At 38.4% G+C, this 22448-nt stretch overlaps 1 protein-coding gene across 2 annotated transcripts in view; it reads right to left on the reverse strand.

The window, feature by feature from the left end:
• PREX1 (phosphatidylinositol-3,4,5-trisphosphate dependent Rac exchange factor 1) overlaps window positions 1–22448 on the reverse strand; it is a 143207-nt gene that overhangs the window by 26738 nt on the left and 94021 nt on the right. For both annotated transcript variants that reach the window (XM_065754540.1, XM_065754539.1), the window contains exons 10-17: window positions 20180–20327; window positions 16112–16212; window positions 13693–13796; window positions 12937–12986; window positions 11080–11155; window positions 8316–8388; window positions 7844–7986; window positions 2711–2803 (exon numbers count right to left, since the gene is read on the reverse strand). In XM_065754540.1, coding sequence (XP_065610612.1) covers window positions 2711–2803; window positions 7844–7986; window positions 8316–8388; window positions 11080–11155; window positions 12937–12986; window positions 13693–13796; window positions 16112–16212; window positions 20180–20327 — 788 coding nt within the window. The remainder of the gene's footprint in view (window positions 1–2710; window positions 2804–7843; window positions 7987–8315; window positions 8389–11079; window positions 11156–12936; window positions 12987–13692; window positions 13797–16111; window positions 16213–20179; window positions 20328–22448) is intronic.

Consider the following 22448-nt stretch of genomic DNA (forward strand, 5'->3'; position numbering starts at 1 on the left):
CCAAGCTGCTGCTCTTCGAACACACGCTGTTCAAACGCTAGACATCTGCTCATCACTTGACTGCTCACAGCAAGACAGCAACCACGCCTCCCAGAAGGATAATCTTTCTTACTGTTGTTTCCTCCTGATAGAATATAATTCATAAACCAGCTCCAAGATTAAAAGTTGGGGCATAACTCCAGCTATAATTAACCTACAAGTGAGATGGCTTAGAAAAGAAGGTAAGGTCCAGACTGAGGAGATGCTGACTGGTCATAGAATGTATTTCTGCAGACACGTGAACTGGGGATAGGCATGGGATGTGCCACATCTAAAACCAAAAAGCCACTTGTGGCATGCACATGAAGTTCAATGCTGTGCAGCACCACAGCCTGCACATGACAATTTTGATCCTGGTGTACTAGGAGATCAAAATGCCAAACTGAAAAGCAATGCATTGATCTTTAATAAATCCATGCAAGCTATAGATTTGTCTACATTTCAGTTGGTGAATCTGGAATTGTACTCTGCTCTAAAGTCTGACAGTTCTAATGAATGTAATGCACTGTGGTGGGCACCGTGAAGCAAAGCTGTATGTCTTAATTTTTGTCCCTGAAGAGTATGACAGCAGGCATATGGTCTGTAAATGGCCTACAGCTGCTGAGCCACATGGAATTACATGCTGGATATCCTTCTGGTATCACAAAGCCATTTAAAAGCCCAAGATCATAATTAAATACATTACTATTAGACTTCAGGTCTTTCCAGAATGAGCTGAGAGCCCTCCAATTCAGAGACATGCAGATTTAGTTCTTTTCTTGAGCAATATTTTATGTTGAGATTGAAAAGATGGGCTTATGGTGACAAATAATTTGTCTTGGAAGATAAAGAAAAAGATTCCTTAGAAAATTGTGTGCTTCTGTTGTTTTAAAACACAAGCAGATTTGAAGGATATTCCCCAGGCAGCTTGCCAAAGCAAGGACAGCAGGATTATCTATCAGGCAGTGGTTTACAGTGGAGGTTTAAATTAATAATGTTTTTGGCCAACCTATGTTGATTTTAAGGATGGAATCAGTTTCTCTGGTGACCACAAAACAAATAAGAATCAGCAATATTGAGATTATTTAATTATTAAATAAGAAAAAAAGAAGGAAAAGGGAAAGGGAAAAGGATAAGGAAAAAAGGAAAAAAGGAAAAAAGGAAAAAAGGAAAAGAGAAAGGAAAAGGAAAAAAGGGAAAAAAAGTGGTCAGTATCAAGCTTCAGCTCAAAATTCTTTCCTGTTTGACATTCCCTACTTGCTAAAATCAGCATGCTCAAGTCAACTGTTTGCATTCAGTCAGCCATCCAGGCCTACCCTATAGCCTAAAGCTGTAATCAACAGATGAATAGAGACATTCAAATCCTCTAATGGTTCTCCTGGACTCTTCATAGGAAATGCCTGTACACGCTGCCACAGAGTTCTGTGAAATTCTGGAAAAGTGATTTAGTCTCCTATCTTATCATTATAGGTGTAATAAAGACAGCTAAATAGCTTTGAAAATATAGACCATCAATCTGTCTGCATCCGTTTTCAGTAAATGGAAGATCACACTGTGTTGTTTGTTGAAGAGTTTAGGATAGGATAGGCAAATTAGTTCAAAATATGAGTTAAAATTAGTTCAAAAAACTGAGGCACACAGACATCGAAAAGTCACACAAAGAAATACAGTAAATCCATTCTGTAGGACTCTTCAAAAAGATCAGGGCTCACAGGAGAACTCAGTGCACGCATTTTAAGGAAAACCACAAATCTAAAGTTTCCACTCAAATGTACCTTTTTCTTGTTGTACATCTCCACTATCCCAAGTCAACACTACTTGCCCTCTCTCATTATCTTTACCTGGTTCTGTATTGTGGGCTGCAAAAAAAGGGGGGTGGCAGCAGAGAGAGGGAGGTGACTGTCCCCTACTACCTAAGGCCCTATCTGGAGTACCGCGCCCAGGGTCCACAGTACAGGAAGGATGCAGAGCTGTTGGACAGAGAGTACAGAGGGCCAGAAAAGGCTGAAGCTCCTCTTCTATGAAGAAAGGTTGAAGGATTTGGACTTGTGAACAACTTGGAAAAAGGAAGGCTCTGGGGAGACCTCACTGCAGCCTTCCAGTAGTTGAATGAACTTAAAAAGCAGGAGGGAGATCAACTTTTTACACAAGCATATAATGACATTACAAGGGGGAACGGCCTTAAGCTAAAACAGGGGAGCTTAGGCTAGATGTTAGGAAGAAGTTCCTTACTCGGAGGGTGGTGAAGCACTGCAACAGGCTGCCCAAAGGGGTTATGGGTGCCCCATCCCTGGAAGCATTCAAGACAAGGCTGGATGGGGCCCTGGCCCCTGACCTGGTAGTTGGCAATTTTGTCCATGGCAGGCGGTTGGAACTGGGTGATCTTCAAGGTTACCTCCAACTTAAGCTATTCTATGATCCTATGAACCAGAGGTATCCTACCATCACATAAAGATACTGATGCTGTCTGTCATTTATCAGAAATATTCAGCAAAGAAATCACTCAAAGATGCCAAAACACTTGGTCATTTACATTAGTAATTTATTACCAGAGGAATGGTAGATAACTTCAGATTTTCTGTTAGCTGCCTTTAAAAGAAACCAACTTTAAGAGGACGGTTTTATGTCTTTTTAAAACATTGAAACATTGTTAGCTAGGAAAACCAAAATATTGACAAATATGAGGCCTTACCTCTGCAGAAGATCCTCTTCGAACTGACTTCACCACAATTGCCTTGTTCTTTTCTTCTATGTCAAATCCATAGTCATCCTCTTCAGGTAAAATCTTAGAAACAAAAATAGCACCAGGCAATGCTTCATGAATACAGAGTGGGTTGAAAGGCTGAAGGATGAAGTTCAGAAATTGGACTTTTCATTTCAAGCTATGAATGACATTAACTTGGAGACTTTAAGCTCAAAAGGGACTTCTGGGCTATTTGGTCTGAATTCCTACATAACAAGAACCATTAAATGTAATCTATTATTTCTGCATTGAGCCCCTTAGTGTACTAAAGCAGAATTTGTTGGCAGTTGTCCAGTTATGATCTGCAGTCTTTAAGCAGTGAAGAATGTGTTCCACCTCCCTTGGGAGTTTGTTCCAATGGTTAATCGATCTCCCACTAAAAACGGTTGCTTCATTTCTCAGTTGCTTTTGGTTTTAAATTGTAGACCTTCATTTTTCATAAGATATTTCAACTTCCAAGAATTCATTGATATTCTGTATTTTCCATTGGTAAACATGCTTACAGACCAAAATGAAGTCATTTATTTATTGCTATCCATTTCAGATAAAATGGGCATCTCGGGCATCTTCTTGTAGATAATTTTACATAAATCTACATCCCAACAGTTGATCACCTGGATTTAATCTTAGTAGAGATGGGTAAGAGCAAACGATGTGGGAAGAAATTAAAGACTCGTGTAATATGCTCAGTTTGTACATTTTATGGTTGGTAGAAAATTGCTGTTCTTGCTTCTGGGAATCTGCTTCCTTTTACTTGCACTGAGGTCACACAGACCAACCTTATGAATATTTTTTTCAATCATATAAATTATGGCAAATATATCATTCACCCATCCTGTTGTAGTAGTTTATTAACAATGAAAAAAGCTTAACAACTCACTAACCATTTTAAAAAATAAACCAAGCCTGTCCTCTGGTAAGTGGACAAATAGAAATTCCAGCAGATAAACATCTTGCTGTGAGTTAATTCTACACATTTAAGAACCATCCAATGCATCAGAATTGAGTTGAGAGGAAAAATAAAGCTATCTATAATCTAACATGCCACTAGGAAAAACATTACTGAGAATTACTTGATCCTGATAATTCCTGTTATCTGAGAATATTGCCCTTTTTCCACTAAAGCCCATCATCTTAAAAATGTTGTCCTTTTTCAGGAATCAACCTTAGGAAAAAAAAAAAAACCTGAAGAAATAGAATTGTCCTTTCTTACAAGAGCCCAACAGCCATGTTAAAATAATGCTTGAGACAAACGAGCTGCAAAGCAAAAATCCTCTCCAGAGGATGTTTAGATTAAATGACGGGAAAGAACATAAACAAGATAAATGCCATTCTTAGATATTCCTAAGAAAACATTTTCAGAAACAATGCAATTTAAAGTATGTTCTACTTAAGGAGAGCTTACAAAGTTGAGTACGCCACCAGTTAGATTTTTAATATTGCAGATGTAATGAATTTCAACCCAATCCAACACATACCTATAGCACTACATATTTAGGATTAAACAGAAACTTTTCAGGATACCTACCCATCCAATTCTCATTTTGCATATGAACGGACTGTTCAGTTTCTTTGGTTGGACTTTGAAAGCATAAGCAAAAAAGATATTTATAAATGTGGAGGCTTTGATTTGCAAAACTTAAAGAGTGCATCAGCTACATAAATTTTCAGGGTCATTTGCATGCAGCTATCATTAACCTGCATGAAGATCTTCTGTACACTACCATTTTTAATAACCTGTCTTCCTCTGTTTCTTAGTACTGCAAAATGTATTGTTTGAAACAAAGAACCAAAAGACTTTTAAGACTCCCCAAATGCATTAACATCTGGAACTTTATCACCATGTTGCAGAGAAAGAAACCTGACATTCTCTATACTGAGGTTTCTGTACTAGGAATGCTCTTATGAAAAAGGATGGATAATTTTCTATATGCAGTATTTGGAAAAGGTTATGATTCATTCTCATAAAATAGCAATACTTTGCAATTCCCCAGCTGATCACCGCTCATCCCTAAGGAGTCCAGACCAATTAATTAACTTGCCATCTACAATGATTATTTCCATGCCCTTGAAATACAACTGGTTCTTCTGAATGTTAAAGAAGCAGTTGTTTAATCTTAAAAAACAACCACATTAAAAAATGAACCCATATGAGATATAAGCATGTTTAATCAAAAACAGAAGGCAAACGTAGTCAGAAGCTATTCAAAGAGAGTTTCTGCAGAGATGAGAGGGAAGAGAGGGAAAAAGAAAAGCTATGCAAAGGAATCACAGAATTGTAGGGCTTGGAAGGGACCCCTAGGGGTTCCCTGCACTTGTGCCTGTTACATTCACAAAGCATTTTGTCACATGGGTCACAACAGCAGTATGCACCAGTGTGGTACCTTTCCTGAATGAGGAGGATTATGGTGTCAGAAAATCCATGAGGCATGGAAATGCTCACTGCTTATCAGGAAGACTGGGCAGATTTCTAGGAGAATGAAGATGACACAGAGGTAGCTTGCTTTCTGCTCGTCCTCAGCCACAGGACAGCTTCCAGCACTGCATGCATCTTGCTTGTGGCCATGCTAATATCAGGAGAGCATGAGCAGTGGCAAAAATGGGCAGATAGATGAGATTTTGTATCCAAATTTTTGGATGGTAAACTGAGGTATGGAGTGACTTGAGGTCTTGCTCAGGCCATATGGTGAGTTTAAGTGTAAAATTAAACTGAAACCCAAGCAGCCCTGACTTCTGTGCTCAAACCCACTGGCTTTCATTGATTACACTACCATACTCAGGCCCCTGAATGACCTGAATTCCAGGACATGCCACAGCCATGACTGAACTGCAGTGAGACACTGCAACTACTCTCCTGTAACTACTGCAACACACTGCTGGGAAGTACTGAATGCCCTTGAAAAATGCAGGAGATATCAGGTCTGGAAAGCTGAGATTTGGACTTAGAGTCCAGATCACTAATTCAGCATAACAGTTTTGAGACTGCTGCATAAAATGGACATAGGTATCACCTTTGAAATCAACTGAAATGCTTTTCTTTTGAGATCAGGTAAATGACACGTTGTGGTATATTAGTCTTCTGAAGACTCTAGCATTCTGTGTACCATTTACCCTAGGCACCTATCCTTGTTTGATATTCAGCTCCAAGATACCAGCTTTAATTTGCACTGCAGTTGGCCTGGGCTAACAAATAGATGTGTTGATCACCAGTTCACAGCACACTGCAGTAACCAAGCCACAATGCTTGGAAACAATCCCAAATCCAAATTCTCTTCAACTATGCAAGGAATTTTACATATTTTTTCAGTGCATCAAGATTTATGTCCTTCAGTAAGGAACAATTGCACAAATAAATGTGTATCAAACTTTGTTTGAAGTGCATTATTTCAAACTGAAAGCACTTTTTTTCCTTGTTATTTCCAATGATATATTGTCCAAAGCTTCTGTTGTTTCCAAGGTCTCTCATGATAGAGCAAACTTAGATGAATGGGTGGGATTTGTCACACTAACCAACAGGGATTTCATGGAAGAAAAGTATGTCTCAGAAAAGAATACTGAAGAAATTCCATTAAACTTCCTACAGTGGGCTTGGGGGATGGGAAGTGGTTTGTTCTGTTCCTTTAGTGAATCTTAATAAATGATTGTTACACTAACAGAAAACAGAATCAAGCAGCTTTAAATCTCTCATTTCAGGGCTAACATACTGTTGCTAGGTTTTGGAATTTTCTTTTTAACAGATAACCTTGAATTTATAGAAAAAAGTGGAAGATAGCAGTCAATCTGTTCCTTCTATCTTGTCTCGATAAGGAAGAAAACTAAAAATACCTGAGCAGTGACAGTTCCCATCATTTAATATGAAACTGACTGCTGAGTGCTTTGCAAATCACAGGAGAAAAAGCACCCAAACTAACACCTTTTAACTGCTGCCTTGTATCCAGCATTTCTCCAGGAGAATAATCACACTGGTGTGACACTGCAGTGTCCAGCACAAGGTGCATAGAGGAACAACTCTGAGGTACCACGGTGCTTTAAGTATTACTTCTTGCCATTGAGACGAACACAGGTTGGTCCCCTGGGAGACAAGGCAGCAGTGAGACAATAAAGTTCATGTGAACTACAGGGAAAATTTTCACATGTAATGGACCTCTGGATCTCTTCCAACAATTCTGTTTTTGTAGTTTCTGACTCAAGCTTTTATACTGCTCCTGCCTTCTGCCGTTGTTCAAAGGGAGGAAAAGATGCGCCTGAAGCCACAGGTAGTAAACAAGAATCTCAAAACAGAGTGTGCACAATCCAAGTGCAAAGCAGCATTACAATAATCCAAGCACTGTAAGGACTGTGATGGCATTTAGTGAGGTGGGAATATGGATACAGAGGTAGCAATAGTGTTGCAAAAGAATTAACATAAAGAACTGTATTTTCTTAGAACTGTTTTCTGTAAACAAAATAAAATAATGAAGTTTAATGCTGAACCAGCCCATAAACAATTGACAACTGCCTGTATAAAGGTACTTTATGGCAGACCACTTCCAAGACAGTCGTGCCCACTGTGTTCTCCTCCTCTACACTAACACTGTGGTGCATGCTCAGCAAACTCCAAGCTATTAAGACAACATCCAGGTCCGAGCTCACTTCCAGAATGCTCTCTCAAGGGCTTCACAGGAAAAGAAAGGAGTTGGGCTGTGAACTGGATGCAATGGTCATATCTGTGAGACTTCTCTTTTCTTGAGACTTGTCAATATAGGCAGGAACTTACTTGCATTTCTCGTATGAGTCTGTAAGCTTTCAGGTAGTGCAGTAGGACTGGTCACATGCTAGAGAAGGGAGCCTGCAACTAATTCATTTCTCTTACTACTAGAATAAGCTGTGTAGTCTGCCCAGCTAGAAGAGTTGGAGCTACAGAACTTGGGAGTTCTGCAGCAAAGCAGTTCAAGAATTTGTATTTTTGCAGTAAGGAGAAGTCTAGCTAAACTGTAATTTCAATTTTTATTCTACTCTATCATAATTTTCCTTCTTATTCTCTAGCATAAAGCAATACCAACGTCATAGAAAATTAAACGTTTGCATTAGCACATTTCTTACCAGAAGACTCTTTCCCAGAATGTTTTCCACAAGCTTAAAGTCGTTACGTAACTGTTTGCTCTTGGAACTGGTGCCCTCCATCTCTTCATCAGCATAAAAGCGGAAATATAAGGATTCATCCTTAAATTCACTTTTCTCCAGGACTGGAAACAATACATATGAAACACATAAAAGCATTTACAAAAAAAGATAGTTAAAGCAAAAAATATTCCCCTTCTCGATTGTCTAATCACTGCAGCATTCACCATAGCCAATATCAAGGGGATTGACGTGGGAGAGTACTCAGCTCAGACATTTTAACTTAAGCTCAAAGGCTGTTTCTAGATGAACCTGCTGGGATGCTAAGATTCTGGGATGTTTGCAGGTCAGTATATATGGCACAGAATATAGAAAAGGTATTTGCAGACACTGTCAGCTAGTATGACTGAAGAGCTCCTTTAACTGGCTGTAGGGAGGGATACTGATGCATTACCATGATGCATGAAGCCGTTATTGCAGAGTCCAACACCCAGCGCTACAGCTTCCTCGCGGGTCTGACAGTCTCCCTAGAAACAAGAGAATAAATGTTACACCTCAGACAACTTCCTAAACTAAATTATTTACACCCCCTGTTGCATGGCTTGTGGCTCTGAAGTTAGCAAATGCTCTTTGTAGGGAACAATAGCAAGCAATTAATATAGCTACCCCCCTTGCCCAAATCACATTAATTCCTATATATAGCATCTTTTCTCTCTGACAGGAATTAGTAGGACAAAGACCAGGATTCTGGAACACAAGTGTTTAACCTAGAAAGGCATATAACATTATCTCAAAGTAAAGACTTCTTATTTCAATTACAGTGCCAGACTGTAGGACCCATTAGGCACAGACAATAAAACTCATTCTCACGCAGAGAGGTTGAGAGATCTTATCTATACTCAAAACCCAAGGGAAAAAGCCAAAGTGTATTGCATGTAAACTCCCAAAGGTCAGGCTGGTTAAAACTGCAGCAGCCTCTATTTCCTTACACAGCAGTCTGACAAACAAAGGACTCAATCTCTCACTACCTGAAGCCTTAAGTGTAGTATTTCAAAATAGGAACCAAAGGGGACTTACAAATTTACTTTGAAAAAAACAGCATTAAATTTTCTGTGCTTCACATCTTCCTAAGTAGAGCAGCAGCTGTTTGTCAGGCAAATACTGGCAAAGAAATACTATGCTGTAAAGGTACTACTTAAATACAGGATCAGTTCTTTCAGTTACATTACTGACCATGACATTTACAAATCAAGAACTAAGTACTACTGTATAGGCAAGAAAAAGATTGGGGCAATTCTGGAGGAGCTGCATGATTTTGTAATCACACAAGGACAGGCAAGCAAAGGGCTTCAATGAACCTGAAGTTTAATTTTTATTATAAACTCATTTCAATCTCTGTAAATCTTTCCTCCTTTCCAACAGCCTACCATGTGGCAATTCTCATGGCTTACTTTGTGATAACTTATGGGATAAATGGGTAGTTTACTTTATAGAAGTTGGGATTTAAAAATCATATTTATTCTTCCAACTGTAAATAAACTGGAAGATAAGAGACTCCTACTACTATTTTTTTAACCTTTAGAAATCTGTTTTTGCTTTAGGCAACAATATGTGTGTAGGAAGGCCATAGAACATATGCAACTTGTACTATATCAGACTATTCCTGATGCTTGGCCTCAAAACATTCTCCTAGCAAAACAACATTCTCTAATTAGAGAAGGTAACAAGTAGTTATCAAATCAGATACCATCACCAATATTTTCAAGAGCAGATGCCTAATGTAAAACTGACACAGTGATATTTCAGCAGTTAAAAAAACACACTGCTTTGAAAAATTCAATAACTCTCACTACAGTCTACTGTTAGCTAGTATGGCAATGGAAAATAATTCAATCAAGTATGAAAGCTTCAAACAAATCCTCTTGAAAACTACTGTTTGTAAGAATCTAGAAGCAAAAACTGATTTAGCCACAAAGACTGGAATTCTTCTAAGTTGTAGACAGTGATTTAAATATTTAACAGTGTTCCCTTTTAACATGACACAGAAAAATTTCCCTCATCCTTGCACCTGTGTATGTGTGCACATATGTACATAATGCAAATTAACAGAATTCTGTATCTCCATTTCAGGCTTTAGTACAAACTGTTTCATTCTAAATCTAAAGTCCAGTAAATAGAGAACTAGTAGCATACTAACAAACCAGAAAGAAAAATAATGGGGAAGGAAGTGAGCTACGTTTTCCCAGAGTGAGAGGTGATATTCTACACTGACATTTCTGTCTTTCTACTGTCTGTGCTACTGATGAGTTATTGTAATGGCCAGATTAGCCTGATTACAACTCTGATCTTTGGCCAAAGCAGATTTTATTCCTCAGCTTTCCATGAAGACTGTTAAATTATGTGTAACTGATATAACAATTTCAGTACTAACATGCTTGCTCTCCTCCATGCTTTTAATAGTAAAACAATCAACTAAACCATTCACATTCAGTTATTTCGCACAGAACAACCTTAAATTATGTCAATTTTATTAATATAGAAGGATGTCAAGTGCAATTACAGGAAACTTCTCTGAAGGACAACATCCCTGGCAGTCAGATGCCTGACTCTAACTCAGACTAGCTGCCTTTTGTGCTGCTTGGGCAGTACAGGATTGTAAATCAGACCACCATTTTAAGACAAGACCAGAGCATGTAGTAGACCCTATGGCAGTGAGCAAGAGGACACGATTCCATGATTCTATGACATACTCTCCCCTTAGACTGCTTTAGACTGTGAAAGCTAATAAGTTCACCAATCTTTTCTCTGTAACTACAAGGCAAATATTGGGCAATTCCAATTTCTAAAGACAATGGTGCAGATTGTGGTATAAAACTCTAGATTCATTCTTTATTTGTACCACACAATCCTCGAATATAAGAGATGAACACTGTGTTGAATGTCTTCAGGGAAGAAATCACAAGGAACAGAAATGATCTGCAATAACCAGTTCACCACTCCTAGGGCAGGTCCTAGTACAGGACCTCCCTCCTCTTTATGCTGCCAAATAACAAGTTTTGACTGCATGAACAATAAGAAAATGATTGTAAGTTAAGAGAAATTGAATATGTTCAACTACGTTGAAATGTCCTGTAAAGAAATGTGTTTTATTTATTTTTAAAAGGAACTGAAAAATTAAGTTACTTGACAAAGCTAGCAGTATCTTAAACAATCCTTACCTGTGCAATAAGCCAATCCACCAGCTTACTTGCAGGTATTACTGATTTGTAGGTCTTCAGGTGATAGTCACGGTCTCTAAAAAAAGAGAATTCAGGGAAAATTGGGTGTAACTATGGAATGAAACTTCCATGGCCACTCTGACCATTTTACAGTTCATTATATCTGTAATGGCAGCTCCTGGGGAAGTCTTAAGTCTTTTTTTTTCAAATCAACATCTTCATTACGACCACATAATTTTATATTTCATTTTTCTCAAAAAATACATTATCAAACCACCATATGAAATCCATCCCACTCAATTTTTCCTTTCGATGATCACCTACAGATTTGATTTCCTTTTAGCAGTAAGTAAATGCAACAGAAGAACAGAATGCAGGGTATGAGAAATCAGAAATGGGGTTCTCAAAACTTTGAGAAAAAACACAATAAAACAAACTGTGACAACATTTCCAGAAATTCACAGAACAAAAACTTTCCACACAGTGCTTACACACGTTTTTCATTTTGTCTTCCAGTAATGCTCTAAGCCCAGCACAAAGCTGTGGGAGTTTTCCAGGCAGTTTTCTGTTCATACACTCTTATCTTGAGAAAATATGTTTTTGAAATGTCAGAACAATAGAGGAAGACATTAAAATACTCAGTACTAATGAGTACGGGTTTCCAGACTGTGACTGGCAAGTCTCAATATTTTAGTACAGATACTGACACGGGGCTTTGAATAAGTCTGCACTGCTGGTACTTAAAGGCTTATAGGGATAAATATCTCAGTATTAATTCAACTGACTTTTTCCTCCACTTCAATCCAGCCTGAACGAGAAGTGAGCTTGTATCATAGAACACTATTCAGAACCATCAACTGTGAATAGTCAACCAGACGTGGGAACCACTGAAATTCTGGCAGAACCTGGCTGCTTCACAGAAGCTAGAGGAATGTAACGTTCATCACAGACTGCATCTTATCTACACACCAAAGTATTGCCCATCAAATCTGTAAACAGAGATCAAGTTTTCTTGTCCTCACAAATCTCCATGAATTAGATCAGAGACATATTCAGATTCTTTTTTACACATAACATTTGTCTGAAACATTTTACTTATTATTTATCACCCCCCAAAGCAGCATGCTTTGCTGTAAGTGGGGTACACCATCTTCTCCTCAAAGTACACTGGCGTTAGACTTGACTTACAGAAAATTATAAAGACAAAGGCTACACAGAAGCTCCCAAGTTGCCAGGGAAAAGAACCAAGGAAAATCGTGTTCCAAGGCTGTCCACAAAATAAGTGAATTGTGAACTTTGATTCCTCTGGATCCTCTTGGTTCATTCACCACCTATGCTAGGTTATTTTCTTATTTCTCGGGAAAAAATGTTGCAACACAGAAAGCAGATCTTTCCCATCCTGCTAATAGGATTGTAGGGATCAGCAATCTGAAGATGCCAAATAAAGCAGTCAGAAGGTAGATCAAAAACTAAAAAAGGGATTGCACAGCTATCTGCCAGGTAAAAGCTGTCTTGTCAGAAGCAAAGAGACATGAATAGAAGACACAGAAAGATAAGAGCCTAGGAAACTCAGCTTTTCTAACACAGAAATAAAAGAAAGGGTCAGTAGGAAAGCCTGAACTCACTGAAAATGTTAAGTCTACGCAGATGGATTCTAAAATTTCTGCAAATTCTGCAAATTTTTACCACTTATACACAGTTTAGACACACGGTGTTACCAACCCAAATTAATCCTGATATGAGATTCTCCAGCTGAGATTCTATTACAGAAACAGCACATTGATAGAAGAACAACAAAAATGCTTTTTCCAGTTTATCCTGAGAAAGATTTCAATAGAATCACGAAGGTGAGCTTACTTTACCACTGGCGTATACAGGCAGTGTAGTCGGCAGTAGAGTCTAACACCCTGAAAAAGGAAAGATAGATGGTGTTACCATCTTTTTCAAATAAAATGCTGACAAGTTAGAGCTAGAAAAACCTGCAGACTGATGTCTCCACTCAGCTAGAATTACCTATTGATTAACTGTTTTTCAAAACAAATCCCTTATCCTCTAACAAAAAAAAATTCTTTTTTCCCAGCCTCCAGAACCTGAAAATTTTCTCTTTTATCTCCAATCAACTCGATTCCAATGTTTTTTCTCTTAATCTATCTTCCCAATTAACCTACGATCTAATTTCCATAAAAAGAAATGAAATGCATTAAAAGGTTTATGAGCAGATGTGGGGCATCAGAACTCATATGACATACAGTAATCAGGAACTGCAGTTAAATATTGAAGGCTTCTGTTTCTCTGAACCACAATGCTCAGATTTTCAAAAGATTTTTTGCATTATGGTGTACTGTTTTCTTTTAAGCCCTTCTGTTACAATATAGTAGAATTTTAATCAGCAGTCTTGATTGTGGTGATAACTTTATTGTTGCTTATGGCTAACCTTCCTCTCCCAAGAGTGAATGTCTCCTTTGGCATTAGTACAGTTAACCGAACATAATTGTGGTAAACAGTTTTAGGGATCTTCTACGCAACATGACACTGACATTCAGAAGCAAAGGAAACTCTTCTGAGGGTTCTTATGCAAATCGGTAGCTTTCAAGCCAGAACGGTAACACAAACCTTGGACACGATGTCTTCCAACTCACTTCTTGGCTTATATGTTCCATCATCATAGCGAAACCTGTACATCACCTGCTCATTCTTAAATTGGTGCTTATCTGAAACTAAAACATCAGTATGATAATTAAAATAAATGTTTTTTCCCCCCACCATGTTGTTCATAGGCCAGCTGATCCTTCTGTACTTAGAATGTCTTGTTTACATAGAGATGCTTATAGGAATAGCTCCACCAACAAAAGCAGCTTTCTAAAATCAAAATTTCTTCGTTTTGAGTAACATTCAACTTCTGTAAGGCACTAGAAATGGCCCCAGTAAAGGTAATAAGGATTGTCTGATGTTTTATGATTAATTTTGAACAAAGCGTCTGCAAATTCCTACAACAGTTATCACAACATTAAAGCCATTTTGCAGTTGCCTAAAGTTCTGCAGTTCCAAATGCAGAGGGTATTCTGGTGGGACAAACTACAGATGTTAGAAGTATTCTTCTACTAAAGTTCTTGGATTTAATAGTGAGTTCCTTCTAAAAATTAATCAGCACTTTTGAGAGACCCAGAATAGCAATTCTTCACCCAGAACAGCTGTCCTATAGGCAGTTAAAATTACTGGATCATACTTCATATGAACAGGCTCCAAAGACAAGCAGAAAAAAGCTGTTTCCATGTGATACGTAACATTTTCGAAAGGTGAGTTAGCTGATATAAGAAGAGTCAGAAAAAATACACTGTTTCAAACAGCTTTATCCAATAAGCTAAATCAGAAGAGGATTGAAGTCCATATCAAATCATACATAGGTTTATGCTGTCTCTAAACTAAATTATTTCAGTGGGACACAGAAGAGGGAAACCCTCACAGTAAATATAATAATTTACTAATTGGTATAAAATGTCTGTTACATTGAATCATAAGTCAGAGATAACTATAAAGTGCCGAAGAGTGTTCAAATTCAGGGTAAGCTAGAAAGTATCTTCCAAACAGTAGAAAACCCAGCATAAAGATGTCATTGTTCACAACGTAGTATAATGGAGACCAGTAACAACTATGTACAAGAGGGAGATCTAGAGCAGCAACCAAAGCAGACAGCAGATGAGGTGGTGTAGCTCAGTCACTGCAGTCTTTCCTGCCTTGGCAAAGGCCAGGTCTTAGTGCTGGAGCACCCTTTAACATTTTGGATGCAGTATTTCACAGTACAAGCATAATACTTGACAAACTGAGAGAAACTACTATTTAAGATGTGCCTTAGATGGCGTCTGATTAACCTGAGACAACCGATTGCACTGAGTTAGTCCAGCTCAGAAGTACCAGGATTCAGTTTGAGATTTAGTCTGCCCCTTTCAGAGCACATAGGATCATTGTTTAGAAGGAAGAAACTAGAAATTCTGAAGACTTTTCCTCAGTACGTTGGACAACTCAGCCTATGAACATGTCATGAAGCTTGTGATGTTTTCCCTTAATTTCACAGAACAAATCAAAATATGCAAATCAAGCAAGTACACATTTATATATGGTGGAATCTCACTCTGGAATTTTTATTTCTAAATCCAGTTGAGATCCAACTCTGTAGAAAGTATCTTTTGTGCCCAGAAGATGAGGTTCCAATCACTTCTGCTGTGTGTTGCAGGTACCAAAACTTACACATCAGCAGGCCAAGAAGAAAAAAAGGTAGAATAAACAGAAATACAAAGGAAATGGAGATCAGCACTCCGCCACTTAGTCTTCTCTGGGCCTGCTTTCCAGGCAGGCTGAAAGATCAGCAGTTTTCACTTGACAGTAATACTATGCCAAGTGAAAACAAAAGATCAAAGACATCATATAACGTAGAGTAGCGGTAAGTGCTTCATTATGGCATTTAGGTTTTAAGTTCTTGCTTGTTAGGGGACACACAATGAGAAACTTTCTTCTCTAATGATTTATCAAAGCTTTAAGGGATACTTCCTTAACTAAATCAAGCATTGCAAATACCTTCTAATGTATAGCAGTAACTGTCATCAGAGAGTAAAGCTAGTAACTCTAACCACAGGTAACATTAAAACGATATCTTATTCATCCTGTTTGGTGTATTTCAATAAGAGATGCAGTGGTTGTAACAGCACAACTTCCTCTGAGCTGTAAATTTGTGTTCAGACAAAAAGAATGGTGCTGAAAGGGTCAGAATACGAAGTTATGGCAGGGTAAGCAGTCATCATGAATAGCAAGTCTCAGGAGAACTTTGTGCACTGACAGTGCAACTATGCATATTCAGTTTTCAATATTTAAATTTGCTCACTCCCATTAATCCTAGAAGTCACTAACCACTGAGGATTTGTTGGGTATGATACAGGAGAGCATTTGAACATCATGTGAGCAGACACAGTTAACTTTCCACCCTCATTGTCAAGCCATTACTGAAATCTGGCAACTCTTTGCGGCATGGAGTACTTACCATGATGAATGATTCCATTTTCCAACAGTGCCTGTCCCAGGTTGACCCCTTCCTCTGGTTTGCTTATCTCCCCAATGTCTGTGAGCCATGATACAAACTCACTGAAAAGGAAAACAGAACAGAAACAATTATCTTTTTCTCTCTGAATATAAGCAGACATGATCTTCTGCAAGCCATCAGTCAGCCACAGGCTACACTGTCCTCGAAGCAAACGTGAAAATTGTTGTGAAGAGTGACAGTTCTGTGTGGCTTAATTACATACATTTCCAGAATAAATGTCTGCACAAGATCCAGATCTCCTATTTGCAACTTTTCCCAACGCTCCCCTTAGGTCATCCCAATTAACACATACACAAAAGGAAAGAAGACCTAGCACAGTCTATATAACTGCTGCAGATCCTTATATTATTGAGCCACAGTGACCTTAAAAACAAAAAGTTGCACAAAAGAGAAAACAGCTACTCCAGTCCAAGTTCTGTCTCCACGCTGTGTTCACTGTCTGATTCAATTATATAAGCTCACCTTTCTTCACTGGCTCTGTTTATGCTTTTTTTCTCCTTAATCACATAATTGTGTTGGCTTTAAATGAAATCACAGTAGGACTTCGGACAGAAGATTTAAACTCATCGAATTCAAGCACTGAACAGTACAGTTCCTCCTAAGAGTTTAATTTAAGGTCATTTACTCAAGCTGGTGCCTGGGAGATACATAAGAGATGCTTCCAATTTACAGACAAGAAGTGCTAAGTTTGTCTGCATACCCAGCATGAGATAGAACGGCACTCTGGTGAGGGGCAGAGTTGTCCATATGGGCAGAAAAAAGGCCAGAAATGAGAGGTAGGATATTACTCCATTAGAAACAGTTCAGTACAGAAAAACGGACATTGCAAGTCCTGCCAAAGCCCTAGGGGACCTGAGTTACACAGGTTAATTAGTAATTAAGTTAGAAATGTGTTAAATTAAAAATATAATAACAAAAGGAATACATAAAAATAGAACAACATATGGGAAATCTAAGTTCAGTAAACCACTTGGGTGCTTGCCAACGTGCAGAGAGTTGCTGCTTATCAAAATCAGCATCCATGCCTCCAACTGTGGGCTCTAAATGGAGCATTTTTATTCTCTTCATGTTTATCAGAGCTGACTCATCTAAGCTGTAGGTAGTATTTACATTTTGTCTTTACAATAACAACTTCAGTAGCAAAAACTTGAGTTTGCTGAGGTGCTACTCGATAACTTTCACGATATAGAAAAAGCAGCACAATCTGTTCAGCTGTGTCAGGGGAATCCCATGGAAAGCAGCACAGTTTAGTAAAATTTCTGTAAGTCAGACTACTGTAGAGATGAGTCAGGCTCTGCATCTCATAAGGAAAGGGAGAAGTAGTAAGAATGATCCTCCACATCAATTACTGGGAATTCAAAGTATGTACTCTCTGGAGTGCTCCAGCCCAGACATCCTGGCCAATGACAGTAATCGTGTTGAGCACACAGGGTAGATGCCCAGGTTGCTATATATTTTCCATCAAGTGCAATGGATCTATGCCAGTTTGCAGCACTTAAACCACTGTCCAAAACTGAAGCAGAACATTGCTGACCTCTTAGCTTTCCTACATCTTTCATTTGGAACTGTGTCCCTGGCGTTTATTGGGATTCTAAATGTAAGGCAGTCATCTTAAAGTTTGAAACTGAGAGCTGAAAAAGCAAAATAAACAAATACTACTCTCAGTGCTCTGAAGTTTCATCACTATGGGATAGCTTTCTTAAAACCCATTTTAAGACTTATGTGGCATTTGATTCACAAGAAAAATCAATAATCATTTGTTCTGAAAGCTTTTTAAACACTGAAAAGTGCATGACCCTGAAATATTCCAAGAGGTTGGTTTATTTCTGCATATGAGAGACTTGCTAAACGAAATCCATCCAAAAAACTCATGGCAAAATTAAATTTGTTTCCTCATCTCATTCTAAGTAGTTCTCAGTATAATTGAGAGCATCCCCACTGCCCAGCACTGCCCTGCTAAGTTCTCACTTGGCATGCTAGCTAGGACACCATCTCCCAACTCTGAAATTAAGGGACTGAGAATAGACAGATTTCTACTCAGGGAATATATACAAGAAACACATAACAAAAATCCAGCCCATCCAGGTTTGTGCAATATTATCAGATATGTCTGGAATCTCCTGAGGTTAACAGATTCTCTCTATTTAAAGTACAACACAGTTCAAGGGTTTGCAATCAGTTTAGAGTAGTGCTGAAAAGAAACACAGCAAGCATCAAATTTGCATGTATTGGCACCAACGCTAAGCTTGCAGATTGTATCACTATTTACATGCCTGAATGCCAGCACACCTGAAGAGAGGTTAGGAAAATGGATTTATGCTCCAGCAAAATAAACAGCTTTATAAGTAAGTGCATGTGGTATTTCTAAAGTTATTTGTAGTAGTTCATACTCCTTTTTTTCCCCCTACAACCACATTTTATTTCTTGAATTATTAGATGCTATCTCTAATATCCAAAGGCCAAGAGAAAAACTATTTCTGCAGCCTTACCGTTACTCTCTACTGCATTTACCAGAAAACCACTAAGTACATCTCAGCACAGTTCTTAGTTTCTCCCTTAGGCAGGAGTAGCTGAAAAAAATAAATAGGTCACAGCCAAAGCAAATTGCTCAGGGGAAGCCCCTGGAACAAAATGAAACATCTGTGAGCCACGACTGGATTACACTGATTGAGTTGCACTCGAGTGAGTTGTCCAGAACAGTATCAACATGCAGCTTAAGAAAATATCCGCAGATTTTTTTTTTTTTAATAGGGTAGGATGGAACATTAGCAGAAATAATGCTGTGGTCAGAGGCCAGGATACCTGTAGGTATCTCAGTCTGGCTACAAACACTGGCAAAGCAATATCAAGCACACACTAGTGGAATCTCAGATAGCTACACAGTAAACTGAAGGTGATGGGCAGGAAAGGTAGTGGAGCATTTGGAAGAAAGACATTTTAAAAGAAATGTAGGAGCTGAGACTGTGAAAAAAAGGAAATCCACAACAGAATTGTATATATCAGAACAACTTCTGGCCTGGGAAGTCTCATTATGTGGAAAATAGGAAATGACAGATCATGCCAAGTCACAGCTTAGATGTTTCAATTTGAAAGATAACCAAAAGAGAAGAATAAAGAGAAGATGTATTTTTTGTTTGTTTTTAAAAAACAAAATTTCCAAGAGACAAGACGTTTTGATATAGCAAAATTATCATCAGCTTATGTTCCTGGACTGCCTTCTGTCAGGCAGAAAGACAATGCATCATTTCCACACCCTGTGCACAACTAATAGTGCCTACAAAGCACCATTACAGAGACCACAGGGAGGGAAATTCATGGATAAGCAGCCACTCGGAATTTTCTTTCCTCGCACAGCTGATCATTTCTATCATAAACAGCTGAGGCAGAAAAGTCTTCTCAGGTCAACTGATGCATCTCTTGGGGCCATACAGGACACTTCCCTACAACGGCCCCAGTGCTGCCATTTCTAATCCCTGATCTGAATCATTCACGAGGTCTCTCTTCTCGTGTCTTATACATGACATCCTTAAGAATTATTTTGTAATACTTAGCCTGAATGAAAGAGGGATATTTTCCAGACAATAAGTCTCTTTTAACAAATACATCATGTTTCTTGATGAATTTCATTTGTGTCCGTTGCACAGTCAAACAGGACATTCAGTTCTGAAACTGGGTCATTTCTGCTGGATTTAAACATGACCTGGTCTACTTGTATACTACAGAGGATACAGGTTAGGCCCCTAAAAGCCCCAAACTTGTGGGAGTTCAGGTGTTTTTTCTTATTCCTTTAGCCAATTTGAAGCAGCTGCTATGTGTTACTATACAATAGAATGAGCTGTCACTGCAGCCTGTGTATGGCGTGAAACAGAAATTAAGGCTTTCACTGCCTTTTCAATCAAGCTCTGTCAAATCACATCTGATCTGACCTCACAATGCCATCTGCAGAAGATCCACAGTCCATTCTTTTCATTAGCATGGAAGTGCCTTTTTAATTCGAATGCTACTTACTTGCCAAGAAAGCATTTGGGCACAGTACTTAATTTTCTCCTCCTGTCTTTGATAAGGTTCACTTTCTTACTCATCATCATTTGGTACAGCTTCTCTCCTTTCTCTGCAATCATGACGTATGCATCCCTCTCCATTCCCAGTTTCAAACCTGGAATACAAAGCAGGAATTCCTTCAGATGCTAATCACCAGGTAAGATGTTACCCTGAAGTTAGAAGCAGAGGCCAAACAAAGTGGTAGGCACTTGTTTTCCAGATTAAGGGGAAACTGAACCACTTATTGCTCTGAGCAAAAAATGTCATTTATGAGCGTAGCACAGGTTCACACCTTTTCTTTCCCATTTTTAAAAACAGCTTTAAACTTATGGATCCATCACAGCACAAAAAGTTTAATAGTTTACAGAAGATGGAAAAGTTCCAAATAAGAAGAGATAAACCATATATCTCCCGAAGCTGTTGCAATTTCACCTCTGGCCCTGAAATAACTGCCATCATAAGACCTGTTTAATACAGCTAAATGCTTGACAGAATAGATGATTTGAGTGTTGTATTACTCGAAGCCAAAAATACAAAACTGCTGATATCAAATTCACATCCTTAAATAAGTCAAAGGTAGACAGGAACGTTATTCTCTCATCTTTACTTAATTTGCCTATTTACTAATATCCCTAGGCTAAAAATACAGCTTGAAAATCATATTATCCAGTCAATGAAAGAAACACTGAATGTTTTAAGGAGTGATATATATTGGATATACGGAAAATTTCACTTCCAGTTTGTATGAATTTCCTCACAGCACACGTTAACTTGAAAACTGCTACAGCAAGGGAGATCATCTCTGAAAAGAACAGGTTTCTGTGTTGCAACGACTGTCACCGTAACTGGCATTTTCTGACACTCATCTTTTTAGACTTGTCAAAAATGTGGTTACACATAGAAAAGAAGGGCAGACTGTTTTAGGGCAGCACATGAGGAAAGTTATTTTGCTGCTGTGGATGCTTTGTCTCTCCTAGCCTGAACTAATCATTTTGCTTTCCAGGGATGTTTTTCTAGAACTTTCCCAAGCATCCATATGCATGTATTCAAATTACAGACTGGATTTAGACGTTTTCTGTAGATCCAGAATTGAAGCAGACTCAGCTGGGGATGTGGAACTGTATGTTTAAATTTCTCAGTGGGAAGGGCCCAGACCTAGGCATCTTGCTTTTCAGACCAGTGCTCGGAATGCTGCTGTGTTCATTTGGCCTTTTATTTTTTCCTCACTGCTCTTTACTGTGTCTTCAAAAAAGCTGCCTGACATGCAAGGCATTGAAAACACCAAACTCAAAGTGCAATAAGATGGCTACTGAATAGTAGCAAAAATGGCAGCAAAAATCTACTCTCAGATCTAGAGAATTCTGGAGTCCAAACTGGAGCACTGGGCTTGGATATCTCTAAGATTAGTCTGAAGTATGAATTGGTCTAAGATTTATTTGCCTAACCTTTACAGAGACTGACGTTGGGCAGAATTTAAGTGTTCAGCATAAGGCTAGAAAATGAAAACTAGACATTCTTTAAGAAAAGTTCACTGTGTGTAAATTCTGTTCCTTTATGAATGACAAAGTAATGAATGAACAGTGTTTTGTGTAGTACTGATGATACTTTCTAGCTTTTAAAAAATGTTTAATGCATTTATTTAAGAGGCTGATGTGCATGTTCAGAAACAAGTCTTGCACAAAGTTTTGTCTTTCAAACACAGTGTTTCTTTCATGTGTCCGATATTTGGCTAAAGGTTTTGGCTCTGCAAATCCCCTGGTTTATTGTCATTATTCTTACATTCTTTGTCCAATAACGTGATCCAACTCAATGTAAATGCTGACACATGAAGTTGAGGCTAATTTGCAACACGAACTTGTGATAGAAAACAGCCTGTGTAATAGCACATGTTTCATGCTGGTCTTACATCACTGAATTCCCCAGGCTCTGATGTAAATGGCAAACTGGAATGCACATTCCACCCAACTCATCATAGAGAATCAGGAATCTCACCAATCTTTCTAATCTAAGCACAGATATCTCTGTGATTTTACAATTACTTTAATCCTAAGGAGATTTTCCAATATGGTCTGGAATGTCTGCCAGAATATCCATGCTTATTCTGAGCTCCTGTCATCAGCTGCCACATCATAAAACTGTATGACAAAAAGCATCAGACAAAACACTCAAGAGTACCTAATGTTGCATGGAAAAATTTGAAAAACTTTCCATTAAGGAGCTATTTTTTCCCTTCCTG

This window comes from Cyrtonyx montezumae, unplaced genomic scaffold (assembly GCF_038088225.1).
Source record: "Cyrtonyx montezumae isolate F1298 unplaced genomic scaffold, pur_monq_1.0 scaffold_9, whole genome shotgun sequence".
Taxonomy (NCBI): Eukaryota; Metazoa; Chordata; class Aves; order Galliformes; family Odontophoridae; genus Cyrtonyx; species Cyrtonyx montezumae.